Source organism: Pyxicephalus adspersus, chromosome W (genome assembly GCF_032062135.1).
Source record: "Pyxicephalus adspersus chromosome W, UCB_Pads_2.0, whole genome shotgun sequence".
NCBI lineage: Eukaryota > Metazoa > Chordata > Amphibia > Anura > Pyxicephalidae > Pyxicephalus > Pyxicephalus adspersus.
Genome location: NC_092870.1, coordinates 8,000,869 through 8,024,260, shown reverse-complemented (window position 1 = coordinate 8,024,260; position 23,392 = coordinate 8,000,869). Strand labels below are relative to the sequence as shown.

Here is a 23,392-nt window from a genome sequence, read left to right as displayed (position 1 = left end):
TCAGAACTTGCAAGGTCAATTCTGGGAAGCAAAACTGTATCATCGGTATGGGATCCCGTAAGCACTTCTGCCTCAATAACACTGCTGGCACTGTGGAGTGGAGTAGAGCATGCTGACTAAAAATGTCACCTGCTGTTTTGTTTTGGCACGTTTACATGTCACCATGACAACTGTTTCAGCGGCGGTGGCGTGCACGCTTTGGGCGGTGGTTCTGGTATGCGTGCACAGGTTGGGTTCGTGCATAATTACATCCTTCGTTTAGTATATAGGATATTTATACACTGCTTTGCCACTACAGTGTTACAAAGTCATATGGAGAAATGATTGGTAAAATCAACCACTAAATTTCAATACCTATATAAAACTTGTATAACTGCAACATAGCAATCCCTATTTCCACTTGCCTCTTTGTCATCACAAATAATAACGGCATTTCTGTAGACCTTGCTTATCTGACACTATAATTAACTCCGAGCATGGCTACACTGGCTCCCTAGAAGGACTATACACTTCTCCCTGCAAACTTTCTAATACTCGTTATACAAACCCGTTTTGTGTTAACACCAAAAAGTTCTGGCATCGAAGAAGTGGTCCAGCTGCCTGCTAATTTGCCCATGCAGGGTCACTTAACTTTTCTCCTCTCCAGCTTACCTTATCTTTCCTGGCTCCTGTCTGGCTGCTTGGACCATGTAAAGAAAGCCCTGTGAGAGCGTCAAAATGAGCTCATACACGGCTATGGTCTTCTTCCTTGCCCTTATAGCAGCAATGTGGCAATCATGAGCCACCAGCAAATATCAAGTGGGAAAGACAGAGTAAGTCACATGCTCGCCCATATCATGACTTGCTGGGTTTTTAACTTTGCGCCTGGTAACTGAATGAACCTGCAGGTAGTATTGGAAAAATTGGTCAAGTGAGATTTAGGTAAAGAATACATTTAATGCCTTTACAGGTCACTTTACATAGCAAAGTAGAATCTAATTTCCACAGATACTGTCAGTTAAATAATGTTTATTATAGATACGCATTTATTTAATACATTTGAACCTCACACAACCAGTTAAAAAGCAAGATAATTCTAACGTTCTTTACTACTGTTTGATAGGTAAAAATCAGCATCATGGTTGTACTACCACGGAAAGGGAAAATAATTTTCAGTGACCTATTGTTTAAATTCTTTCTCCCCACTGAATAGTGCAAAATATTATATTCAGTCAAGATTATACTTTTAGTCTGAAAATAAGAAATATTTAACAAATAACTAAAATTTAAATTAACTCAGCAATCAATATATTGGTATATTCCTTTTCAGTCATAAATACTAATGGGGTTTTCCAGTAAAACAGGAATAAATCCAACCTCTTCTTGTAGTAGTACAGAAAAGTATTTGCCTTTAAAAGCCCTGTTATAAGCCTTAGCAGTACTCCTGCCCCTTTTATTTTTGAAGGCCGAAGTCAGGGAAAAGAGTTTATTTAGGACTGAGAAACAAAAGCAATTATCCAGTGCAGTCTTTAGGTCACTTAGGGCCTAAATCAATGGCATTAGTCTAAGCCTCGTGTTCTGTTTTCAGGAATTCTACACAGTGCCATCAGAGCTTGTCACTTTAAGCACCTTTCCTCTATTACAAGGTCTGTTTGCTGTAAGGAGTGCATTCCTATCATAGACATTGGATAGCATTATTCTGACAGCAGTTTGGATGCTGACATTACTGATGTATATTTGTCATGGAGCATGTATTCCCATAGACTTGTTTAGAAATACAGAAGCTATTCAAACCCTTCAGTTGTGCCTTAGGCCCTGATTCATCAATGAAATCCGTGCTCGCTGGAAGCGCAAACGTACGCGCGACCAGCGAGCGCGGTTTCCCGCGGTCCGGAGTCGAGTGCGCTCGTACACTCGCCTCCTCACTGCCAGCCGGATTCCTGCCTTGATAATAATGAGCAATAGGGGGCGCGAATCTGCCAATTAAGGCGATTAGATGAAGGCAGGAATCCGGCTGGCAGTGAGGAGGCGAGTGTACGAGCGCACTCGACTCCGGACCACGGGAAACCGCGCTCGCTGGTCGCGCGTACGTTCGCGCTTCCAGCGAGCGCGAATTTCATTGATGAATCAGGGCCACCATGTCCAATAGTCTTGGCCTGAGATTGTATTTCTTGTAACTGAATAACCGAGGAAGTGAAAGCACTGTGGAACATAGCATTGGCAAATTAAACTTATAACAAAAGTATAGCATTTTCTTTAACTGTTACTAATCCTCAAGGAGTTTCATAAAGTTAAGTGAGAGGTTCCAAAAAGCAGCCATTAACCTTCTGGCACTACAATACTAGGCTTCTATTTTGTAGGTCAAATAACATTACCATTTCCACCATGAAATGGAAACAGTTTTACTTTTAGGTCATTGCATTTATAATTGATCAAATTTAAAGTAAGAAACTACAGCATATTCATTGGTGAGTCTTTTGTTTTTTAAAGTTAAGTAAACAAAAGTATTTATTTTCCTATAAATATATATCATGACTGATAACACTGTGTGATTAATTCACTGCATATAACTACCAACATCAAACTACACAGAACTTATCAAATGAATTAGGATGTATTTGAACTCTTGGTATCATTGACTTATAAATCCCATCTCCTAAACATAGACATGCACACTTGGCCCTTGCCAGAGATTTAAGAAAGTTAATTGTCTAGAAGGTAAGTTTCTTCTGTTCAACCTACCTTCACACCTTCTACCACAAGGTCAAGGTACCCTTTAAGTGTCAGATTCATTAGCATGGTGTTATATTAGTAGGGTCTGTAATGGCGGCCTAAATATCAGTAATTGTACTGCTTAGCAAAAGCACCGCCTGTCGGACTTAATTACCTCTTCAGAAGAATGCACTACATTTGGAACAAATCCACTTTTTACACCCTCCCATCCTTCTTGAATATTTATCTCCCGTTTTCTAACAAGCTCATATATATCACGAGTCAAATCAGTAAAGGCTTTTTCTACATTGATGGCATCTCGAGCCGAGGTCTCGATGTATCTCATTCCATAGGCAGTGGCTAGTTTTTCTGCCTCGTGTCTTGTCACTTGACGTTGGGTGTCCAGGTCACATTTGTGGCCCACCAGAACAAACACGATCTGATATGGTTCCACATGGGCCTTCGCTTCCTCTAACCATTCGTGAACATTCTGAAAGGAGCGCCGATTAGTGATGTCAAAAAGAAGGAGCCCTCCAACAGAATTTCTGTAGTAGGCACGTGTTATAGACCTGTAAATTAGAAGAATTTTAATGTAAAAATATGCCAGACATTGAGAATAACATATACATTATCTTCAAGTCTATATGCATGATTATTAGTCAACATTAGCACCATTTTATGCACTGTAAAACACTTTAAAGCACAACCCCAGCCACAAATTAATAAAATGTATTCCTTAACAGCTACAGAGTAATGAGTAGGGTCCTAATATCCAGTTCCTGTTCATACAGATACACCAGCCTGAAACACCAAGTTCCCCCCTCCCAAACACATCAACCAAGATCCCTTTCCTTTGAAATTTTGATTGAGCAGGTTCTTTACCATTAGGCAGCACACATGCCACCTGCCTTTCTCTACTTGGTCTCCTTTTTCCATGACTACTACCCGATTTGATCCATCTAAAGCAGTGGAAAATAGAAAGCTACAAGGTAGAAGTTTTGTGGTGTTCCCATTTAAGACACATCTTGATAGAAGAATCTTCTTGCTCCTGCACCATTAGAGAAAGAAATATTCAGAGGAATAAAGGAGAAAGCTTGATAATGTAAACTCTTCCTGCTGCAAGTAGGCACATCTATTTTCTGTGGTGGGACATTATGGAGTGCAGTGTTTAACCCAGAAATTTTTTTTAAGCTGGGTGGGAAGAATTTGTTGGTGTCTGGTGGCCCCTATATTGTGACCCAACTCTTCAGTAACCTTCCAAGAACAGCCGAGTGGTTACTGAAAAGTGCCGGGTGGTGCGCCCAGCTAAAAGGGGCAGGGGAGAACACTGGAGTGGCATGGAAAAATCATGACTCTTCTCTCCAGGTAAACCACTTATGTGCACCAGGAATGCAGGCTTAAGCTCTATCTGCATTACTGACATGGGGTGTTTTAAGTGGAATGGCACTGAAAAGATTTCACTTGCCAGTATGTTCTATCCTCAAACATTTCATTTCCTAGGTTGACAAACCCGGTACAATTAGGTATTATTGTAGAATACAAGTGTGTTACTGACAAGCTTTCTAGGTTAAATGTCTAAAAAGTGTAAACAAGGAAACTATTGTATCCACCACATCCAAGTACTGATAGGCTAAAACATATTAAAGTGTTATTAAACCCAAGTGACAAAACCAACATTTTGTAGCCACACTTACTTTGAAGGAGCTGAATAAGCATTTGTAAGGTTCTTGCAGAGACTTCTGTTTTTGCAGTGCCTACATTTACTTGTGGGCACCCTACAGAGAGAGATCGATCATAGCCACCTCAATGTCTATGATCCCCACAGGGACTACCAAGGACATAAAGCTGAAAGTTAGCTGCACATATAGTCCCCATGTAAGGGTTTCTGATCTGGATCGTACACTTTTCCTGAACGGAAGCTCAGGAAAATTTACCAGTGCTGGGAACATTTCAACAAGGTAAAAGAAACTGGAGTAGATACAAAAAAGAAAAAATTATAGGAGTGCTCATGCATGGGGGACCAGAGGGATACCAGAGAGGGAGCTTCTCTAGTCAGCTCCGTGCCCCTCTGGTGTTTCTTTCCTCTCCTCATGGCTCCTTCATTCCACAGAACCTCACACAGCAGCAGACATGCTCAAGAATTAAAAAAATGAAAGGCAAGCAGCCCCAGAAATCCTGGGAGAGGCCAATTCTTGGGGCACCAGCTCAAGCAAGATGGCAATTGATCCGGGCCCCATCCCCCCAGCATGCAAAACAGCAGCTCGCTCCGCAGAATCAGAATCCAAAAGAGGATCCAAGGCATCCTGCACCTTTGCAGCTGTGGAGCTCTTGGACTGTGGAGACATCAGGGAAGGAACACCCCCTCCTCCCCATAAAATATGCAGGCTGCCATAGCTCTCCTATGCACAGGGATCACGCTGGGGACCCCCCCCCCCTCCTTATCACAAGACACTGATAGAATATTACAAGTTTTCAGCCTCCCTGCAACTATAGATCAGGTCCCTTTAAGCCCTGAAAGCCCTGCTAGTATCCCTGCAGTTCAACCTCACCCTGCTGAATATTCTGCCGATGCCTCTCTTATAGCCTGCTTTTTTTTTTTTTTTTTTTTTATATAATTTTAATTGAGATATTCCAAGGTTTACATTTTATTATTATTATTATTATTATTATTAAACAGGATTTATATAGCGCCAACATATTACGCAGGGCTGTACATTAAATAGGGGTTGCAAATGAGAGACTAATACAGAGAGTGATATAGGAGGAGAGGACCCTGCCCTGAAGAGCTTACAATCTAGTAGACAATTAAATTAAATGGCATATTACACAATGTTCGAAGAACCAACATGAAAACAATGTCATGAGAAAACACAAGCCAAATACACAAACACATTAAGATAATGCAATGATGGAATAGTACAATAAAGAGAAACCCCATCATCTCAATTTTTTTTTATATATTTGCAGAAGGAAAAGAAGAAAAAAGAAAAGAAAAAAGGAGGATGTGGTGGGGTGGGGGAGGATGTGGTGGGGTGGGGGGGCCCCGACTTAATGTGTCAGTTCGGTCTTTACGGTCAAACACAGTAACTCACTCTTGAGAAGATGGCCCTGATTCACTAAGCAAAATCAGAGGCTCAATTGCGCATTCGTATTCGCGATCCAAAATCGGAAGCAGTCGCGCAATTCACCTACTAAATGAGCTCGCATCCCCGGCTGTTTTACACTAGCGAGCTTGCATTAAAAGTCACTGTTCCCCTAAAAAAGCATTCTTTCTAATGGCACACATATTACCCTTAGCCCTAAAAAAAATATGTGTGCTGTTCAAATGTTTAAAACATCTATATGCACTAAATAAAAAGCATATTTTAAAATGACTTATTTCTTTCCTGTTGGGCAAGAGTTAACTGAGTTCAGCGCCTTTACATAGGCGCCTATATAAAAGCTTACGATGCTTGATCGGAGGAGCCGCCTGTGGGTAAATCTTGCGACTGTCCGTGCGCGAAGCCTCGGCTTTGCCATCAGACTAGACTTGTAATTACTATAGTTATTATAATATTAATTAAAAAAACAGCCAATTTTGACAGACTGCGCAAGTGCTAATTGCAAGTGAATTTCTTCCACCTGTGCGCTTAAATTTGAGCATATATAAGGGTGTGTTTTAACTTGCTTTTTCCTTTTGTCTTTTTCTTGGAGGGGCTGTTGTTTTGTTTGTTATCCTAATCTATGTTGCTGCATTTGATACTTTGCTTACCATTTAGCACAATAGCTTCTTTTTTAATTTTTTTTTACTTTGAATGTTTTAATGTCTATTGTGCAATTTTGAAGTCATTGTTAATGCTATGGTTATTGTGTTTGTGGCCAAATTGTTTGATTGCAAAATTCTGCCTTTATTTATGTGATTTGTTTGTTCTTTTTAATTTTTTTGTCATTTAGTGTCAAGTTTAGTGGTGTGTTTTTTGTTTTTTTTTTTTGGTTTTGATGTGTTTTTATCTTTAATTGTGACCTTTTAGCAAATGTTTCTTTTGAATAAAGTTGTTTCTAAGATGTTGTCGTTTGTTTTTTGGGGGTTTGTTATGTAATCTCCTTTCCAATCTACCAGGACACACAGTTTAAAAAGACAATTGTGATTGTTTTTAAGCTGTTCCTTCCTCTGAATTATTTGTAAGACTAAAAATAGCACAGTTGTCTTTATTAAAACTCAGTTGTTTGATGCGCATAGTTGTGCGCCAAACTTCAGGCGTTGTAGCTCATAGTTGTGCGCCACGGCGGACCCGCTACGTGCGCCTGAACGGTTTTATCAGTTGAAAAATGCACTGCACTTTTGCACAGTCCTCATTGAGGTAAGTTTGTATTTTTTTGTGTATATTGCATGTTTTGCTTCATATGCACTCATGTATGTATAGACATGAGTGCACATAAAGCCAAACGTGTGTATGCATTTAGATGTGTGTTCATATACATAGAAAAGAGAAATTATAAGAAGAAATAGGCAAAGAGGGCTTTTTGGACCATATTGCTTCACATTGCAAAGATTGCCTATTTGTTCCTATGATTTCTGATATCATGGGCTTGGCTACAAGCAACATTCATGGAAGATATTGCTTCTGGTTAAAAGAAGTAATCCACATTTATGTGCTTCCACTACCAAGTTGAGGTGAGTAGGTCAAATATAAATAGTGGGCCAAGATCTAAAATCCCATTCAAATCTGCAAAAACACCCTGAAGGGATGGAAAAGCAAGAAAATGTTTGGCACAAAGTGGATTTGGCCTTGGGACTTTGATATACTAGTACTATTTGTTTTGTGGAAACACCTAAATAATGCATACACTCCACTATTTATCAGCATTAAGTTAAGCAACAACACAACATCTGTTCATTTCTAAGAGTGCCTGACCCTGCTTGTGAGCTTGGCAATCAATGAGCTTTGATGTTGTGCTTGGAGCCTGGACCTGGACCTCCTTCCATCACCATCAGGTGTGTTAGAATGAGTATGCAACTCAGCTGGACAACTAATTCACAACCAGTTTGGACAGCAAGTGGAAGTGTGTTTGTATACAATAGTGCTAAGATCAGGCAGCACAGCACAATGACAACAAACCTATAACACAACTACAATGAACACAGGAGTTGTGTGGGGACAAATCAACATGAGTGCAAATGTCAGACTATAAAAACAAAAAAAAGAAATAAAATCATGACAATTTATTCAGAAAAGGAATATGTACATAATACATTCAAATACCAATATGTGACAAAGGCGACAAAGGCAACAAGGGCCCCCCCCCACACCAGTTAAAATAGTACTAATTAAAATGCATATGTATTGCATAAGTGTATGCACAAGTGAAATCACTAAATGTTCCTTAATACATGTATTATAACATGTTTGCCTATAATCCTTTACTAAAATATCTGATTTCTCTAAAGTCAAACTGGAACAAAATTTTTATGAGGACACAAATGTTTGTTCTCATATTTTTTTACACTCATACTATTGTGTGATGACATATTAGAAAGTGCCACTTAGTATATATCCAGTTTGCAGTGTTGCAACCAAAAGAAAAAGTAACAAGAAGTGCAACAAATGTAACTATAAATGAAGCAAGTTTGTGATGGAGTAGAATGTAACATAAAAAAGTAACACAAAAAAAAAAAAAAACATCAAGCATTAAAGGTTCAAACTGACCTTTAAAATGGACTGGAGATGCGCACAGAACAGGGCGCAGGTGTGCGCTAATCAATTGCTATCACCTCATCATTGAGGTTAATATCTCCTTCTGAATCGCGCAGCTGAAAATTAATCGCCTTAATTGGCGTATTCGAGATCTTTGCAGGAAACCGGCAGGCGAGTTCACTAGTACTAGAACTTGCGCTAATAGAGGTCGCTGACCGGCGCGAGCGTACGCGCATTTCATTGATGAATCAGGGCCGAAGAGTCACCGGCCAATCTACCATACTCTGCAGATGTACTAAGCCCAGTAATACCAGGTCTGGATAAGTTTATCAGTCTGATTCGTCCCAGCTGTCATCAGGTCTTCCATACGGTAAACATCCGCCACCCTCCTTAGCCATTGCTCAAGGGTTGACGGTTTGTCACACTTCCACATTGCAGGAATGCATGCCTTTGCTGCATTCAAGAGATGTCGTAGTAAAGAGTTTTTGTATGCCTTTTTCAACATATCAGAGACATGGAGTAACGCCAAAGCGGGTTTATCTTTGATATTAATATCTGTGAGCTTATAGACAAGGTCTGCCACAGAAGACCAGTAAGTAGACAAAGGAGGGCACTCCCAAAAAATAGATAATAACATATAACAATAACATACCAGGAGCCGATCCACATCTCCAGCAGATATTGTCAGTATGGGGGTAGTTTAGATGGCGTTCTATACCACCGAGTGGCCAGCTTGTAATTTTGTCCCCTGGTATTGATTGCAAACTGCAGCCTTGTAGCTAAAGTGGAGTAACATATCCTTTTGAGTTTCCGAAAATTTCACTTTCAAGTCTGTCTCCCACCGGGTCACAAAGCCAGGAGTTTCGGGTGCATGTACAGCTAACAGTGCCTGGTACGAGTAAGACAAGGAACCTCTCAGGGGATTCCCTGTTGAACACAGAGATTCCAAAGCCAACAAGGTAAAAGGTTGCTGGCTGTGGAAGAGCGCGTATCACATAAGTAAGTTGTATACAATGCCATGGATCCAAAGGAGGCAACTCCTTAGCACGTTGCAACTCAGGCAAGGGATACCATGATCTATCCTGTAGAAAATGAAATGCCCTGTAAACACCCTTGGCACGCCACTGGAGATCCCAGATGGAAACTCCAGGCATCCCAGTATGGGAGACAATGGAGATGGATAATCAACTACCTTTTGAGAGGAGAAAAACTAAGAGACTACTTTAAGAGTTGTCCCAATCAGAGGGAGTTGCATAATAGAAGCTTTGACCGTATTCGGGGCCAATGCCAAAGCATCAATTGGGGTCGGTGATAGAGCGTTTTCCAAGCTTATCCAGGGTTTAGACCCACTGTTAGTATACCAATCCAACAACCTAGTCAAGTGAACTGCCTGTTAACATAATACTGGGTCTGGAAATGCCATACCTCCCTTTGCCTTTGGAAGTCTCAAAAATGTAACTCCTATCTGAGGAGAGCCCAAAGACTATATAAACCTCGTAAAATCTGACCTGAATTTACTCAGAATATGCAAAGGAACATGGGAGTGCCTGTAACATATATAACACTCTAGGTATCATGTTCATCTTCACTATATTACACCTCCCAAACCATGTAAAGGCCATTTGACACCATTTCTGGAGGTCCTTCCTAATACAGTTGAGGAGCAGCAAAAAGTTAAGTTCCACAATGCGTGACAAATCAGCAGGTATCTGTGTACCTAGGTACTTAATGGAAGTGGACGCCCAGCTAAAAGGGAAAGACGGTGTTAGAGCCAATTGAGTTTGTCTCGGGATGGTAACATTCAGAGCCTCTGACTTCTGGAGATTAATTTGCATTAAATCTGCATATGTACGAAGTTCTGCTAGCAGATTAGGAAGGGTCGTGACTGGTGAAGAGATGTAAAATAACAGGTAGTCTGCATACGCTGGCACCTTGTGTTCAGAATGATCAACTTGGACTCCTTTTATGTTCCTATTAGAACGGTCTTAATGCAGCCCTGCTTAAAAGGGAATTGGACAAAGCTATAGTTAAAATCACTTCAGACCTAAAACAAGACTTCCAATCTCTGGGTCAATGACTAGATTTAATTGAACAAAAATCAGATGAAACTACCACATCTCCTCCTTAGAAGAAAGATTGAAAATAGCACAGGACAAAATAGAGGATCTTGAAAATCGCTCCAGGCGTGACAACTTTAAAATTCAAGGTCTCCCTGAAAATATTAAAAACTTCGAGGCTACGGTAAAAGCATTCATAAAATCACTCCTACCATCATCTGATGACTTACATTTGGAATTTGATTGGCTACATGGAGCCGCAGCAGCACCAAGGGCAGATGGCTCCCCCAGAGACATAGTGAAGTTTCACTATTTTCATACCAAAGATGCCCTAATGAAAGCGGGCTGGTCCACTCCAGATTTGGCTATTGAAGGTTATCCTATACAGATCTTTGCAGGTCTCTCACCAGACACAATACAAAAAAGGAGGACCTTTAAACCTCTTCTTCAGGCACTTCTCTTTCACAATGTTAGATACCGTTGGGCCTTCCCTTCAGGCTATGTTTTAACCACCAAAATAAATTTTATGCATTTTCAACATTTGCTGAAGGAGAAAATTCTACTGAAAGACTTGGGAATTGTTTCTGTGGATCCTACCAAGAGATCACCAGCAGGTGGAGTTACTTCACCAATATCTCCCATCTGGTCCCAAGTGCAATCTTCCCCTAACCCAAGAAGGAAGAGTTTGTGAACTTCTGGTCTATCATTCACCAGTGTTAAGGAGTCCTCATCCTCAGAAGATTTAGTTTCTTTGCCAAAATTAGGGACATTAAACATATCCTTTTCCATTTAGTTTTTATTTACTATGCATTTACTATGCAAATGCAAAAATAAGGTTGTTTTTGATATTGACCTTTTTTATTTGACTTGATTGTTTCGCTATTCTGGCTTGGTTGATTCAAATTCAACCTGTGATTTTAGTTGAAATACCTGAGGGGGGCAAACATATCCTCCCCTGGAGTGGTGGTATGCTAGTTATGCAGATCCTACTCCTATTTTGGTCGGATTTTCTGACCCTTTTTGTTTTGTTTTTTGCCGAGTTTTTTTTTTTTTTTTGAAAAATTGTTATGCTTTCTGAGGCACCCCCCTGGGGTAGTTAGACAAAACTTCAAGACCAACATATAAACACCCCCCTAAGAAAAAGCCTGGAGTTTGCTTCCTTGCTCCATGACCTTGGTCTAGTGAATGCATGGAGGGAGCACAATCCATCTACAAGGGATTACACGTTTTACTCCTCTCCACGCAAACAATACTCATGTATAGATCATGCATTCCTCCATTCGCCACTCGTTCCTTCTCTCACTTCAGCACGCATCCTCACCACATCATGGTCAGATCATTATCCAGTGCTTTTCCGCCTAACAAGCCTTGGCTCTAAAAACGCTAAATCACATTGGAGGCTTAATGAATCCATTTTGAGTGACCCCACCCAGTGCCAGACTATTGGTAATCAATTTAAAGAATACTTTAGATTTAATGACCCACTAGATACTTCACCTTCTACTAATTGGAAGGCCCATATTAGGGGCCAATTTATAGTCCTGGGTACCAAACTTAAAAAACAAGCCACACTCCTCATTGACCAAAAACAGCAACTATTCAAGTTACAACTACAACAAAAGCAGAATCCTAACATAGATGTTCACGACGAAATTGAAGTCCTGCGCACAGAACCAAACCTCTGCCTCACAACCAAGGCAGAAAAGACACTGAGATAGGCCAGACATAATTTTTTTACAAGGCATACAATGTGGTCCTATAGAACATAAATGTGGACGTTTTGCTGATGATGCCTTAATGTATATAACTTCTCCTCTCACCTCCTTTGCATAGCCTTTGTAGTGCTAGGTCCCAGGTCCCAGGACGCTATCTGCATGGAGTTTGCAGGTTCTCCCCGTGTCTGCGTGGGTTTCCTCTGGGTACTCTGGTTTCCTCCCACATCCCAAAAACATGCAGTTAGGTTTATTGGCTTCCCGCTAAATTGACCTTGGACAACATTGATGACATATGACTATGGTAGGGACATTAGATTGTGAGCTCCTTTGAGGGAGAGTTAGTGACACGACTATGGACTTTGTACAGCGCTGCGTAATATGATGGCGCTATATAAATACTGTAAAATAATAATAATAATAATCTCCTTGCCCAACTTATTTAAAAGTGTTGAGCTCCTTTTCAGAGGTGTCAGGTCTAAAACTCAATAGAGCCAAATCTGAGGCCTTAAATATTTTATTGCCCCAAAACATAGTCACCCAACTCAAAGATAATTTTGACTTCACTGGGAAACCTAAAGCAGTCACCTATCTAGGCATTCATATTACCTCCTCTCATCATGATCTGTACTCAGATAATTACCCACCCTGTTTTGTGCAATAGCTAGAGATCTGAATAGATGACGTTCTAGCCCCCCCTCCTGGTACGGGAGAATAGCTGCAATCAAAATGAACACTTTGCCTAGATTGCTTTATCTTTTCCGCACTCTCTCTATTGCTATACCCAGACTGGTCCTAAGGAATATCCAAAACAAACAAAAATAAAATTTGTTTAGGAGACAAACTTCACCACATTAATGCAACTACATTTTATACTTAAAAATACTAAAATTGGGAGGATTGGGTGTACCTAACATAATGTTATACCACAGAGCAGCCCAAATCGCAGTGTAAGGCCAAACTACTATTCCACATCCAAGACCACACTGGACAGACCTGGAGGCCCTGGCCTGCCCTTCAATACCAACTAGGGTCCTTATGTGGATCCCCTCCTCTAAGAGTCCTGCGATTCTCTGTCCTTCACTTTCATATGCTCTCCCAGTATGGGATGGACAAAAAAATAATTTTAACCTGTACTCCCTCCATGCTCCACTTACTACCCTATGGCATAATCCTGAATTTTCTCCAGGTTGTGAACCAGCTTAATTCTTTTGGTGGCGCAACAAAGGACTTTTCAGAATCAGAAATTTTCTTGATGGCAAGGCTATTCTGAGCCTCTTACATTTACAAGAGAGCCTCTCCCTTCCATATACAGATATTTTCCGTTATCAACAAATCAGGTCCTTTATTCAAAATAAACTTAAAGGGTTGAAACCACCCTACCAGAGTACTGGTTTTGAAAAAAATTGCAGTTTTATAACTGAATCCAAAGAGGGGATATCAATAGTATATAACACTCTCTTCTCACACAATAAGAAGCTTTCCTATATGAAACAATGGGAGTCAGATTTGGAGCTGGAGCCGAGCGCGCAAGAATGGCAAGGTCTATTAGTTTACATTTCCAAAATATCTCTGAACACTTCAATAATAGAGGCCAATTATAAGGTTTTGATTAGATGGTACCTGGTCCCAGGTTAGGATCCATAAAGCCAATCCCGCTGTATCTCCTCTTTCTTGTCGAGAATGTGGTCAGACTGGTACTGTACTTCATGCTTGGTGGAGATGTTCTAGGGTTTAGAGATTTTGGATCTGCATTTTCAACCTAATAGGCTCTGTCACCCAGGTCAACATCATAGAGAGACAACAAAATAGAGAGTGCTCTTTTTTCCCCAATTAGAAGATATGGCCCCGAAACAGTTAACTAGACTAATTAAATATATCCTGTTAGCTGCTCGGATTACCATTGCTTGTTACTGGAAAGCTTCTATTATTCCCCTTGAGTTAACCAAAAACAAACAACCTCCCTAGCGGTTCATTTCTTTCTGGATTTATATGTCTAAAAGCGGTACATTTTTTTCATGAAAAAAATTTTTCATTATAGGCCTGTAATTCTTAGGCATAACTCATCAGAATATGTCTAAACAAGAATCTGAGTAAAATAAAGTTTGAAACACAAAATCATGTCATCATAATAATAATTAAATTTAATAATAAACTTTAAATAAAAAACACAAAAATCTGAGGTTTTTATGATTTTTCTCATAAACTAATAAACAACTAATAAACATCCTGGGTGTGATATATTTTGAAACAAGGGACAGCACAGAGTCCAACATCACAATCCAGGCAGTAGAACCGGGTTTCCTTTCGAATTTTTCTCCCGGTGTCATCACGCTTAGCGCAACACACCACGCACATCCTCGTTGGTGCTTCTTTTCTTGCGCTTGGTGGTCCATAAAGTGGCGACCAGTCAGGCGTTCTGGGTTCACCACCGTGGTAGCACTGCGTTTAACTCTATCCGTTTCTGCTCTTTGATGTTTTAGACATATGGCCTCACAAATGTGCCAGATAAAATCATGGTGAAGTACAGGCCTGTCATTCTTTGTTTTGAAAAGAATGAAAGCATTCCAAAGACATTGTTCCACCAGATGCCTAAACATTTTTTTATAATATTTTCTCTGTTGTTTTCTAACAGCAGGATAAAAAGTCATCGCCTGGTCAGCTCTGTCAACACTCCCCATGGTGCTGTTGTGATCCAGAACAACCTGTGGTTTCACAATGTCTTTCCCTCCTCTTGTTCTAGCCATAGCAGTGGGGGCATTGTGTACAGCGCTCAAAAGGCACACATCCTTTTTGTCATGCCATCGCAGGGCCATCATTTTTCCTTTTTGCCAGGCAACTATTTCTCCAGTTTTCAGCTTTTGTTTGGCAAACATGGGTGGCATTTCTTGCCGATTAGCTCTCAGTGTTATGCTTGATCAGGAACTCAAATAATTCAGGGGAGCTGTAAAAATTATCGGTGGTAACACAATATCCTTGATTCAGCAATGGCTCCATTAGTGACAGCACAGATGATGTCGCCACTCCATAGCTGCTGAATCTGGGGCTAAATTTTGTGCCTCTTCCAGTGTAAATGAGGGTGTTCCATATGTACCCTGTTGCTGATTCACATAGCATGAATGACTTGACTCCAAATCTGGCCCTCTTAGATGCAATATATTGAATCCAGCTGAGCCTCCCCTTGTAGGCCATTAGACTTTCGTCTATGCTTACTTCTCTTTGGGGGACATAGCTGTCTCTGAAGTACTCCAACAATATCTGATACAACTCCGAGATTTTTTTTCAGCTTGGGCGCAGGATGTGTGGTCTCATCAAATGGTTCATTATTTGAAAAATGTAGAAACTTCATTATTAGGCAAAAACGATACTCAGACATGACTTTTCCAAAAAAAGGGGTAGCGATCAGCCTATTAGTGGACCAATACCACTTCTGCAGAATAATTAGGCCCAGAAACAGCCAAATGTCCTTTTCAGTGACAGGTTCCTATTTTCTGGTCCTGGAAAACCTGCTGGATGTGGCAGCTAACTGTTGCTCTGCGTACCTGTTGGTTTCCTCAACAATTTTCTGTATGGCTTTGTCATTCAGAAATAGCTCCAGGTACGCCAGGGGGTTGTGCTCCACCTCTACTTTCAAACCAGGCTCCCCAGTGAATGGGAATCTTGGGGGCACTGGCTGAGGCTGACTGATATCAATAGAGCACCAGATTCGGATGTTACTAACCTCAGTGTCCGAATCGCTGTCACTTTCTGTGTCCGATGACAGGTTTCCAAGTTACAAGTTCATATGCAGCTTGACTTGAGAAGACGCCTTTTGGATGCCATGGCAGAGGTCAGGACTGGCAGCAGGCAAAAATGTCAGAATCCAGGCAGAGGTCAGGGCAACGCCCAACAACACCCGCACGGACGTCACCGGGAACTCCTTACGGTGTCTCATCAGTACGGAGACGCTGTTGCAGGGGGAAGACAGGAAGAGAGTAGCCATGCGATGGCTGAAGCAGAAGGGAGGAGGACGCCGGCGGATAAGGTAAGGCTTTATTTATCATTATTACCGCTGCTTTACGTAGTCACACCTTAGTCACACTCGGGGTTACCACTTTTGGCAAATTCTTTCAACCCCGAGTCACACTCGGGTTTACCGCTCGGGAGGTTAACTGAATAATAATCACATGGGACCCGTGGTTAGATTATAATCGAGTATAATTCAAGCAGGGAACCCTGACCCTTCCCTCCCTTGTGTAACCCTTAACTCCTTATCCCCCCTCCCCCTATTTTTCTCAATTTTTTCTTCAAATTAAATTTTAAATGTTTACAAAGGGAGTGAATGATTAAAAGGTACCTCTACCCACCAACCTTTATGATCTCACTCTAAACTTGATATGCCTGTATACCTCACAAGTTTCAAATCTGTGAATAAAGCTATGTTTGTACTATTATACTTATTTGTATTATTTTTTTAATGGTCTACATTTCAAAACAACTTTATCGCTTTCTGTATTTAGACTTTGTAACCTAAGAGGTGTTCAACTATGTTTGACCTCATATGTTTATTCCACTGATGTCTGGTTACTGGTTTGCGCTCTTCTTCTTTTGTTTTGAACCTATTTGCCCCCCCCCCCCCACCCCCTTTTTTTTATTATTTTTATCTTTTTTTTCTCTTCCTGTTATTCTATGCAGTGTAATGGTATTGTTTATTTTATTTGAAAATTTCAATTTCAAAAACTTTGAAACAAAAAAAAAAGAAATTATAAAGTTACTATTTACAGTACGTCTAGTAATATTTTTTTTTAAGGTTAAAGTCCCACTTAGAAAAATCTATGATCAGACAGGTGATGTACCTTTTGCAATAACTGTTCTTACCAGCCTGATCACAGCCCAACTATCAAATTTCCCTGAGTTGCACATGCACAGCTCGGCATTGGTTACCAGGTAAACCAGGAAATCCCGCCTTCCCTTGGGTATGCCAGGAATGAATGAACTCCAGTTTGTCTGTGTAGGAGTTATGTCATCCTAGTTCGGCCTATCAAGATGGCTAAGATCGTGTGCAAGAAGAAAAGAAGACAGGATGAAACAGGGATAAGCAAGTATGACAGGTTTAGTTCTGCTTCTTTAGTGCTTTATTACACTAGGTTTAGGTAGGTCATACAATACCTAAAAAATGTAAATTAGGTATTGCTCCTAACAAATGTATTAATCTTGACATATTATGGCCAAAGCCAACTGGAGTCCTGATTGCCAGCCTATATTATCTTCTAAATAGCTCCACAGGCCCTGGTGTGGACACCTTTATTGTATGGTTCGGCTAAGGATAAATTTATTTCAATTTTAAATAAAAATCACCTTTGAAAACTAACAGGAACTTTGCTGTAGGCATTACAGTGCGGTTGTATCTTTTCTATGTTAAACTCCCAATAGGGAATCGTTTTATCTCTCACTCAAGGGATTTTGATGTAGAAAAAAAAAATTGCTACCTTTACACATACTTCCTATTCCACCCTCTCCAAAGATATCAGATAATTTCCAAAAGACTTTTGTGGGGCCGATTCACTGAAAAAGAAGATGAAGGTACATTGGGGAGTCACAATAGGCATATTACAAAAATACTGCAATGATGATATCTTGCTTCCATCCTATATTTCCACATGCTAGAATGACAAAAAGGAAAAACTGTTGATCTGAAAGGAGTGTACATTTATTTAGTCCCCCAAAACTTTACTGGTTGCCCCTGCTGACCTCCAGGTCTCTGAAGAAGAAAGTCATGGAAGTTGGGGGTAACTTCCCATCATCAAACTGGTGTTTGATGGAATGGGTAGCAAAGAGTATAACTTTACATGAGAAGTTTAGTTTAGTGAATGAGTCACTTTAAAGCTAAACTCTAGACAAACATCTAAATATTCGGGGGACAGAAATACAAGGAAACCATTTTATTTACCAAATGATTTGTATTTCTGACTATCTTGGGATATGCATCACAATCAGTCAGATGTCAATTACAACAGTAATGAACAATACTCTAGAGTTTTAGAAATGGTTGAGTGCACCATGGCCCTGCCACAAGATGGTTTTGGAGAATTACATGACATGACCATGATGACTAGTTGGCTGTGTACAGTGTGCTTTCTAGCATTGTGTGGAGATGCTGCTTGATTTGTAACCCATGTAGAGATGGGAACAAGATACACAAGTTCATTAGGCACCAATGTTACATGCACAGCATTCTGTCTGTAACAAGGCAATGTATATCAATAGCCAGGTGCCCCCCTGAAAAATGGGAGTCATATAGTAGGCACCAGAACAGAAATCCTAAGGAAACAAAGTCTTCTTAATATGATAAAGGAACAATGAAATGTTCTATCTTATGGAAACATTTTGGATTCCACTCTTCGGCAGCTTTGGATGAGACATCTGAATAATGAATATTTCTGATTAGTATGACACATCATTAGCCTCTTGTTTACTTTACTTGTTTACTTTAAATAAACATTTGTTTATCACTTATCCTAATTTACAGATGGATCCTGGTTGCCTGAATTCCCAATGCTCTTCTATAACTTCCAGATCTCAGCATTGCCCTACATCTGCCCTACACAAAAGCCAGATCTAGGAGTCCTGCTCCATTGCTGCTTTTTCACCAGCCATACTATTGGGTAGATTTTGGGTGCATGGATTCTTTCTGTGGCCTTCATAAGAACAAAGACCAAAGCTAAGGTTTTACCAGCAGGCTATACAATGGTCTGCACCTGGGTTCCTCCACATATGGGTGCTTTCAAGCCTCCACTTTTCTCCATCATTCCACCTTAGGATGGTGGTGGGGAAAGCCAGACCTCTGAGTTTGTTTTTGGTTCTCTTCAAAAAAAACATTATGGAATAACCCATAGCAACCAGATTCCAGCAGTAATGTCCTATGGGTACCACATAAGGTACCAAATAACAAGCAATATAGAGAGGTGAGCAGTCTTACCTGAACCTTTCTTGCCCGGCTGTGTCCCAGATCTGCAACTTGATCCTCTTGCCTGGTTCAATCTCCACCAACCTGGAAAAAAAATCCACCCCTACCGTGGGGTCAGACACTTGGGCAAAGCGGCCTTCTGTGAACCTCCGAATCAGGCATGACTTGCCTACTGTGGAGTCCCCAATCACTATCAGACGAAACTGGTACAACCAGATGGCCTCCATTGCTCCTAGGTATTGCCTCCTTGTGTTATTGTCCTTCAAAACCTGAAATGATTTCTCCAATCTCTCGCTCAGTCCTTGGAACTTTATAAACTACAACTACAGCAGATTAATAATAAAAGTTCCACACACAGCATACCAGGGGTAAGTTTATGTGATCACCACTTCCAACCAGCTGCACAGCTCAGGGATGGATGGCTGTATATCCACCCTTGGGAAGTCTAAAGTCAGAGGAATCATTCACCGCTGAAAACAGGTGCCAAGGCTTCACCTACACAAGCCTGCTGATGGGGAAGGGAATTAACCAAATTTGTGGGTGCAGTGAAGGGAAGAAGCCTGCAGGGGGCGATGTAAGAAAAGAGGGAAGAAGGAAAGGTGTGCACTAAGTACACAGATCAGCCATATTGATCATAAAGACAGGAAATTCAGCTTCCTGTTCGCCGATGGGGGTGTTGATTGAATGGTCAGGCAACCTCCATCTTGTGATGTCTGATCGCACGTTATTCCCAGGCCCGGCCTAGAGGACAGTCAGGGGAAGCTGGGCACATCGCATGCAGAGGGGGGTGCACACAATACTCGGCACCTACCTCCTATACTGGCACATGTAGGGCCGGGCTCCACATGGATGTATGGCTTGCAGTGCTCAGGGGATGAGGTGCAGCCAGCAACGCAGCAGAAATAAGAGGAGACGGGTGAGCTGTCAGAGCCCAGAGAACAATGGCGAGTGCATGCTGAAGGCGGCTATACGAGGAACAGTGTCAGGCGATGGGCAGAGCCATACATAGTGCGGGCTGAGCTGATGAAATGGCAGCAACATCAGCACCAAACGCTCTGATTCATCACTGGCACCTACCGTAATCACTCTGCTACTGCAGCCCGACTAACCCCTACCGTATTCCTCACAATAGCTGCCCCCCTTCCTTCTATGATGTATCTATGGACCCACATGTCCAATTCAATCTCATATAGGATTTATACAAATGTTTCTATAAAAATCTAATTTTATGTTCCATAAAACCACAACCAATGATCTTGTAATAAAGGTCCTTGGTAATGTAGAAACAGTAGTTTTGCTTTCAAAATTTGTGATCAGCCAGGGCTTTATTGCAAAAGGAAACAGGTAATATCCCTTCTGCAATAAAAAAAAATACTCACCTGCTTCATTGGTGTAGGAAGACGGAATACCCAACGCATCCTAGCTTGTACTGAAGTTGTCAGAAAATGCCTCCCATGCGCCTGTGCAGGATTTTTTTTTTTTTTTAATTCCCTTATTTTTTTCAGTGGCAACTCCTTGATCCGTCCACAAAGTGAGCCTAGCTCAACGTTTCTCTTTTCAGTGATGCTCAATGTAGCTTCCTGCACCTCCATCATCTTTTTTCCTTCTTCCAGGTTTGTCACACCACACTGTGCAGGCACAAGATCGAGTGTAGTGTTTTCCTTAAAATGTAAAAAAAAGTGTAGATCTCTGTGCATACACAGATCAGCACTTTTTACATAATGGGAAAGCCCCTGATGACGCATGCTCAATCTCAGGGATGCGCAGAAGAAGCAGCCTGCTCCACCTGGTATATGTTACATAAGTATTCCAGGAGGCTGCAGGTTTACCTTTCAGTCTTTACCGCAGTGTTAGCTACTCTTTTATATAATGTTAAAAAAGTGGTGATAGGTCTGCTTTATAATGGCTGAAGATCAAAGCTAGAAAAGGGAGAAGAAAGAAGATGATAATGCCCATGACAGAACGGGGATAGGTGAGTTTATTAAAAAAAAAATGTATTTGGGTATGTAAAGTTTTTTTTTGCTCTAAGATTGTAAGCTCTTTGGGGCAGGGTCCTCTCCTCCTCCTGTCATTGTTTGTATCTCTCTGTCATTTGCAACCCCTATTAATGTACAGCGCTGCGTAATATGTTGGTACCTAAAAATACAGTGTAATAATTATAATTGCAGAAGAAGCCTCATCTGTTCCTTCTGCAATAAAAAACCTGCCTGGTCGCAATGTAAATCCTACACATGCATTAGTGTCCGCTGCAACTGTCATTTCTGTAGGGCAAGGTAAGTGTGTGCCATAATCAGCAAGTATAGTGTGCATACTTACAAAATATGGCAAAAACCTGATCCACATCAATGGAAGTTTAGTTCCATTTTAGGGCCTTTTATGTTATAGAGCAGGGCTATCCAATTCTAGTCCTCCCAGGCCACACAAAAAAACAGGGTTTTCATAGAAGAGCATTGTGACGAACGTCCTCTCAGCCCTCAACCCTGCGCATAGACATTCCAGCACGCTCCGCAACAATCCACGCACCAGCAGGCTTAGAAGGGCTGTCACAGGGCAAGGTTAATCACTCTGTTACCCCTTGCCCAACACACCATTACAGGTAGACTGCCACCATGTGCTTAGATGGAAGCATGCACCATTACCCTTGACAACCGCGGTTATGCTTCTGCTTCTTTAATACTGTCCGTGTCACCTGCTGCCACTCCGGAAAGGGATGTCTCAGAAATCACAATGTTTATAGTAGCGTTTTCGGGTTAGCAAGTTACACTATTTCTACTTAGAGCATTCAGAGATTTAGCTTACACCTTTTTTATATTGTTTAATAAGTAAAAACATACAAAAACAGTGCATAAACAAATACAGAAAAATAAACAATAACAGAACAATAAACAAACAATAACTGAACAGAACAATAGCAACAGCATAAAATAAAAGGGAAAACTGTGAAATAATACTTAGGTAGAGTTGGTTTGCCTTGTTCCAGGTTGCTGTATAAAGTCCAAGATATTAGTCAGAGTAACTGAGCTTCCTGCAGTGCTCAATGTGTCAGTGCTGTTGTCCCTAGCAACAAGATGGTATCAGTGAGAGCTCCCTCTGCTGGACTTACATGGCTTTTTCTAGGCCAACAACAGAGGTGGGACTAATACAACAATCCAATATTAGCAGGGTGGGGGCTGTGTCCACATGGATTATGATGCTTGTGGACACTTCCCAAAATTCCCTTGTTCTAGCCATTAATAATAATTCCAGTACAGGTTTTATGAAATGCCAACCCCCAGAGTATTAATCAGCACAATGTACAGAGTTCAGAGAGACCAAACTAGGCATGTCTGGGACTTCACCAGTCATGGTGGAGTTCACCAGAACAGGTTAAATATGGTTTACAGTACAATCTGACCCTGAAGGGAGATATATCCTAGAAAAAGGGAAAATACAATCCCAATTATTCACTCTGGTAATCTGTACCTCCCCAACACCAAGCAAATATCTTACTTGGAGGAATTCCTTGATGTTGCATATACATTTACAGGAGGCATGTTTGTAATAGGAGAGGATTTTAATTTGGCATTAGATCCTGCTCAAGATGTGTCTCGGGGGGCTTCTCACCTTCCCTATTCTACTTTGCGGCGGTTGAAAAACCTCTTGCACCAGTACCAACTTATCGAAATTTGGAGAAAACAACACCCCCACGGAACGCGACTACACTTTTTATTCACTGGTTCAGTAAAACCTATTCACGAATTGACCTTTTCTTAGTGAGGCATGAGGCTATTTCTCTTATACAGGCCTCTGAGAATGGCACTATGACCTTCTCGGACCACGCCCCGATTTCGCTTACTGTTCTTTCTGATGTCATTCCCTCAAAAAGTAGTTCCTGGTGCCTCAACGAGTCCCTTCTGACCTCTGAGGGCTTTGGGCCTCAGTTGGAAACTGTGATACTAACCTTTTTTTTTTAACAAAGCCTCTGTTTCTAGTCCACTGAATGTATGGGAAGCACATAAGTGCTATGTCCGGGGGCTGTTAATACAGAAGGGTCATAGGCTTAAGAAAGAACGCCAGGCACAATTAGCGCAGATGGTCCAGGACTTACATGCCCTGGAAATAAGGCATAAGCAGGGTCATTCTCAAGACATGTAAGCCCAATTAACGGTTGTCTGTGAGAAAATGAATATGTTGTGCTGTTCTAAGGCGAAATCCCAGTTTGATAAATGTAGGGCCTTCTTCTATGAATACAGTAACAAATGTGGGAAGGCCTTGGCAAGGGCAGTGAGAGCTAAGAGAGCTCGTGCCTTTATACCATACACTTGAACTCAG

General features: G+C 41.1%; 1 protein-coding gene across 1 annotated transcript; it reads right to left on the bottom strand.

The window, feature by feature from the left end:
* Positions 1 to 1,981: 1,981 nt before the first annotated feature.
* Positions 1,982 to 20,375, bottom strand: LOC140342815 (ras-related protein Rab-39B-like). Its single transcript, XM_072429167.1, has 2 exons — positions 19,094 to 20,375; positions 1,982 to 3,260 (listed from the first exon to the last, which is right to left on the bottom strand). Exons 1-2 carry the CDS (start codon positions 19,306 to 19,308, stop codon positions 2,834 to 2,836), a joined length of 642 nt encoding a protein of 213 aa, XP_072285268.1. The 5' UTR covers positions 19,309 to 20,375; the 3' UTR covers positions 1,982 to 2,833.
* Positions 20,376 to 23,392: the final 3,017 nt, after the last annotated feature.

Bases quoted from the DNA above. Each gene is read 5' to 3' on its own strand.
- LOC140342815 (XM_072429167.1), bottom strand. From the start codon at position 19,308: ATGGAGGCCATCTGGTTGTACCAGTTTCGTCTGATAGTGATTGGGGAC. The intron at 3,261-19,093 runs GTAAGACTGCTC...TCTAATTTACAG, and splicing joins GCCGGGCAAGAAAGGTTCAG to GTCTATAACACGTGCCTACT.